At 36.0% G+C, this 6,000-nt stretch overlaps 1 protein-coding gene across 1 annotated transcript in view; it reads right to left on the reverse strand.

The window, feature by feature from the left end:
- LOC138321484 (feeding circuit activating peptides-like) overlaps window positions 1-1,944 on the reverse strand; it is a 36,651-nt gene extending 34,707 nt beyond the window's left edge. The window contains exon 1 of the mRNA XM_069265213.1: window positions 1,193-1,944. Coding sequence (XP_069121314.1) covers window positions 1,193-1,321 — 129 coding nt within the window. The 5' untranslated portion in view covers window positions 1,322-1,944. The remainder of the gene's footprint in view (window positions 1-1,192) is intronic.
- Between the last annotated feature and the right edge of the window lie 4,056 nt (window positions 1,945-6,000).

Below are 6,000 nucleotides of genomic sequence, written 5' to 3' on the forward strand. Positions count from 1 at the left end.
CACTTGTGATCAACCATAGTTGTCATTGCCTTATCAAAAATATATACTCAAACTCTAAATATACACATGCGTAAGTTGTTGCTGATCTGTTAAAGCAGTTGTATATATGGTAAATATGAAATGTTTGAAACGCAATCATAACGGTTTAATTAAGGTGAAATGGTATTTTCAATTCAAGTTAGATTCACAAACATGTGCTGAATTTTGTAACAAAATTTTTAATATTTTATGATCTTGAAATGAACTTCTAATACAGACCATACTTTTCTTTGTTAGAATAAAAGGCGGTATTTGTTGTATTTGAAAGGTCAGCTTGACAACTATTTGTTTTACTGGGTCTTCGTTATTTAATCAAAGATTTTCATTCAAACGAAGCACATCATGAAACAGGATTTATCCTTTTCAGTGCGCTAACTAATTGCTAGATATACGTTGTACATCTATGAATCAAACAAAAATGCAGTGGGTTCACTTTTATGAGAGTTTTTAAGTTCTTGACCTTTGAGGTAGATGTTTTATGAGTATTTATCGTCGATCCCTGCTGTGAATGTTGACGGATGGCCCTAAGTGTATACTTATGCCTCTCCCCTCTTTTCATTGGAATATAATTTTTGGAAATGTAAATGGGAAATTCCTACAAATAGCTAAACCTAAGTCAAGTGAATATATGTGTGAAAAAGTGATAGTTATGATGTTTTACTGTTGAATTCTTCAACAATAAAAACCCATCAGCGATATATTTTGCTATGTTATGATACACAATTTGAGTGTTATTGAAAATTACACTCGCTTTTACAAACAATATTTTGTTGATATTAATAGGTAAATGGTTGCAGATTCTCCTAAAAAGACCATTCAATGTCCATTCGTTGTAGCTACTGTAAAAACTGTTATGCAAGAGTAGACAGGCAAAAAGCTGCGAAATAAACCCGACGTGAAATTTTCCACCTACTCTAAATAGCTAATCGCTTACGGGTAGCTAGCTAACAAAATAAATACAATCCGTAACTAGAAATTGATATTTGTGTGTTGACATAACTTTGTTGCCAACGTGATATGCGTATACCGACTATAGATAAATTGAGATAGGATGCTTGACTAGAGAACCAGACGGTGGGACAGGAATGTGATTACGTTCGGGAAGATAATGAATTCTTGGTGATGTTTAAAACTGTATGGCGTATAGACTCACCTCGATTGTTGTTCTCTGGAAACGTGTTGGTTTCTCTTTTGTGGAAAGGGAAGAATCCTGCTTTGCTGGAGCGCCGCTGACCAGTACCATCCAGCAGAATAGAGTTAGGATCACAAATTTGGCAAACATTACGATAATCTTCAATTCAGCTTTAATAGTCCCTCCGATGTCTTTTCCCGGTGTGTTTACACCTTTGTTGGTTCTTCAACTTCTTTAACTTATACTATGAGAGTTGTGAAAGTGATATATCAAGCTCTAAGCTAGTTTCGAAATTGGAAGTTTAGCCGTTTTTGTGTGCAAGTTTCTTATTTACTCCATGGAATTTTGTGCTACAGGGTTGTGTCAAACGTGAAGCGCCGGGAGGGTGATATACGTAGCATGTTATCAGGTAAGCCCTCCTCCGGTCCGTGTGTCAATTCGAAATGGACAAGTCCCTTTAAGTAGAGGCGCTGAACCCACACATACAGCTTTAAGGTCAAGCGTGTGCGTCTGTTAATAGTCCCGTTATCTCATTGTTTCTGTCGCGAAAAGCCAACAGTAAACACGACTAGCGGGACATAATGTATCCACGCCACGTGGTTGGAACACCATCCCTCATACAGGTAGTAACAAAAACTATCGATTCGGTGACACTAATTAACATAACTTCCTCGTGTAATTTATCCTGAAGCCAGGTAAGCTTTGGTCAATCGTTTGGAGTCATTGATTACATTGATTAGCATATAACAGTCACACCCTTTGTTGGCCATGTGCTCTCAACGCGGCGTTCCCTCCATGAATTGGCAATTCCACCTCAGCAGCACAGACAGCCAATCAGATTAGGCGTTGTAGTGGTGAATTATAGATGACAAATCAGAATAGGCGTGTTATATAGAGGAGGCAGGGTTTCCCGTTTACTACTCGGCCTATCTAGTATAATGCATCTCATAACTAGTGCTGGGTTCAGCTCTCGGGCCGTATTCAGCCTCAGCTAGGTCGAATCTTCACTGACACATGGAAGTTTTAGCAAAGTAGATCATTGATATGTCAAAGTAGATAACATTTCATTTACAATTACTTTGCTGATTTCATCTACCACATAATTTAGACATTCAAACGTACACACTTTTTAAAAGTTAAATATGAATAAATAATATGAATTATGCAAACATATGTAAATGATAGTGTTGATCTAAACGTGTTCAATTGCAGATATATGTATGACTCTTATAGATAACTTTAATAGTCGTTAATTGAACGACGAGATTTGGCCTAGTTGATGACACGCCTAGATCGATAAGTCCTTAACACACAACGTCATCCATATCGATGTTTCTGACGTCATACTTTGTTTTGAAAGAAAGAGACGTGACAAAATGCAATGTCAGCAACGGGAAGTGGTATGTACCGCATTTTAAACGTTAACGGTGTTGATATAATTGTTATCTTCTGTAAATACTTAACAAATTCCGCTACGTGTTGTCGACATTCATGAAAATCTTCATTATATCCCCGTCTCTGATTTGCAACTTTAAAACAACCAATTCACAACAACCATCAAGTAATATATTTCGGTCGATGTTTTATTCCTTTGGAAGCTTTACCTATAAAAGCAAATAAATATAACAAAAACTGTCTTCGTGTATAGGAAGATATTTAAATTAGAGATGTTTCTTGGAAATATTTTAATGTTGAATAAAGTTTGTTGTTTGATATTTTTAACAACCTGTCTTATTTAAGGACGGCCTTTCGCGGCACCCAAAGTATATTTAAAGGAGGCGCGTAGATATGTATTTTAATCATTAGCTTTGATTTGATATTATAAAAGCATGGCTTAATTGACAATAATAGGTCCAAGTTCAACTAAAACTACATGTTGTAACAAGTGAACTCTAAAGTTTTGTATGTCATCCAAGATGACGAACATTTCTCATGAACATCAATTAAGATTTTAAATATTCAAAAATGGGATTGGATTGGAAACATATTTTTTGTGCTTCCATCATTTTATCGTTCATAGCGGCATGTAAAGAGGATACTTCGATTAGGTTTATTTGCTTTGAGTTATTATATTTACGTTTTATTAACAGTTATTATCATTTAAGGACGGCCTCTCGTGCATATGGTGTCATGCGTGTGTGTGTGTTTTTTATTATTATTTATTAACGTCCTATTAACAGCTAGGGTCATGTAAGGACGGCCTCCCATGCATGCAGTGCGTTGCGTATATGTCGTTTGAGGTGCGCGTGTGTCATGTACAAGGTGTGTGTTCTGGGATATATTCCTGTGGTGTCTTATTGTGTAGTGGAACTCTTGCTCTTTTTGTAGTGCTATATCACCGAAGCATGCCGTCGAAGACACTAAGCACCACAACCCACCCCGTCAAATTATACTGATTACGGGCGAACCAGTCGTCCCTCTCCCTGTATGCTGAGCGCTAAGCAGGAGCAGAAAATACCATTTTTATAGACTTTGGTGTGTTTCGGCCAGGGGACAGAACCCAGAGCCTTCCTCACAGGGGCTAACGCTCAAATAAAAGTGAAGCCTCCCATAGGAATAAGGAAAGTTTAAAAGAAATAAATCATGTCCTAAATTTTGTCGCCTTTTAAAGGCAGCAGGTTTAATTCCTACGCCCTACCTGCAGAGCAGAGGTTTTTAAAGTGGCATAATTGGACGTAACTTTCTCATGGGAAGTCTGTTGAATACCATAGGTTTGTGTAAAATAAGTTGTATGCATGTGTTATTTACTTAAAATTAATAACCAACACGTGCATTGTTTAATACGTTGTAAACATCAGCTACAATATAGACTTAAACACCATGTAAAAACATTTTATAGTTTATGTGAAAGCATAATACTGTATCAATGTGATAGCGTGTTTGATCGTTTGCATATGGCACAATGTACTCCACAACAGACTAAATAACTTACGTTTTTCAGTACTGCAAAATGTTTGGCTTCATGTTTGTCCCTGTTACAGTCAATCCAAAAGATTGTAGATATTGTAATTTTCTAAACGCTTATTTTCAGTGATTGGTTAATGAACATTTTCGGAACATATGACTTAAAGCGTCAAGTTTTAATGGGGAATGTAACTCGGAATACTTCAAAAGGTTGCGGGTGAGCCTTCAGTAGCCTAGTTAAATATCACTCATAGAATGCCAACAACCAGCCCTATTTTGATGTTCTATGTGGGATGCTGTAGATGTAGAAGTAAAATTGCATTTGTTAGAGTAGGGTGTCATGGAAACGATTATCCTGAACAAAAGGTCAAACTTGAATAAGCGTTAGGGGATACACAAAAAATGAAGTTGTTGAGAAAAAAGTTCTTTTTAAAGGAGTTTACTTTCATGCAAGAAAAGTACAAGTCCTCTTTACTAGCAGACATACCAAATCAATGGCTGTGAACTTTACAGTAAAAAAAATAATGTAATGTAAAATGTACGAAATCATACATGTCTTCTACTTTGTTTTTGGTATTGAATACTTTAAAATACCACCGATTTTCAAATCGTATTTTGACAATCATCTGAAAATATGATTAACAAAAATATTGTTGAATTAAAGGCAAATGTGGGATTTGCAGAAAACAATCGAAAACTGGTTTTATTAATGCATGTGTAATTGAAAAGAAATTGTTATTTCTTCTCATCCTTTCACACTTTCATTACTTTGTAAAATACCATATTGTCATATTTAAATTGATTGTCGTTATATAACTAAGAACACATAAACACTGCCTCGGGAATAAAACCAAGAAGAACTTAATCAGCCTCGAATATTCACTCTGTCAACCTTTCATGGATTGATGGTCATTTTATACGTTTTAATTATGTATTGATAGTTACTCAGGTGAGACTTCAATAGTCCTGATCACTAATGGCATGATGTAGCAGTGCATATCTCCGCAAAAAATTGAAATCAGAGACTGTAAAAGTTCTATATCTGGAATTGACGACTTATTAAATTCCAGCCGGTGGATGACACAGGCATGAGTGTTTATAGCTCATTAGTCAGCTAGCCATAACAGAAATGTTCATTAATCTCCACTTAGTGGTGGCGTGATTCCCTTTGTGACTGTTTCCTAATACAAAGCTTTTATGCTGAGTTTCGTTTAGTCTGAAACAATAATCAAACCTTTCATTACATATAATCATTACATATACAGGCTGAAATGTCATTCACAGGTTGCTGCTTTCCCCAGGTGTAATTAGTTATTAATGATGGTTTTTTTTCTACTGTTACACAATACCGTTACACAGGCCAAATACATCAAAATAACTTTTACATAGCTGTTAATAGGACGTTAATGAATCAAACAAACAAACAAACAAACATGTAATGTCGGATCTAACGGTTTATTCCCTATTTGACGTGTTAAGGATGCAAGCATTAAAATATTTGTATTAACAAATGGGTTATCACATTTTAAATTCCGAAAAGAATATGAAATGTCTTTTTGTATAAAATAGAATGACTTAATTGACCCCCTACTGGGAGTGGGACGACTGGTTTGCCCGTTGTCAGTATAATGTGACCGGGTGGGGTGTGTTGCTTGGTGTCTTCGGCGGCATGCTTCAGTGATATAGCACTATAAAAAGGGCAACAGTTCCACTATACAAGAAGACACAACACGAACATACCGCAGTCTCCCAGTACACTCACCTCGCACAACATACACGAAACACACAACATACATGGGAGGCCGTCCTTACATGACCATAGCTGTTAATAGGACGTTAATAAATCAAACAAACAATCCTTAAGATGTTATTAATGAGGGTAAAAACTGATCAGGATTTGAAACTTGAAAAATTAATGAATATGT

Source organism: Argopecten irradians, chromosome 1 (genome assembly GCF_041381155.1).
Source record: "Argopecten irradians isolate NY chromosome 1, Ai_NY, whole genome shotgun sequence".
Classification (NCBI taxonomy): Eukaryota; Metazoa; Mollusca; class Bivalvia; order Pectinida; family Pectinidae; genus Argopecten; species Argopecten irradians.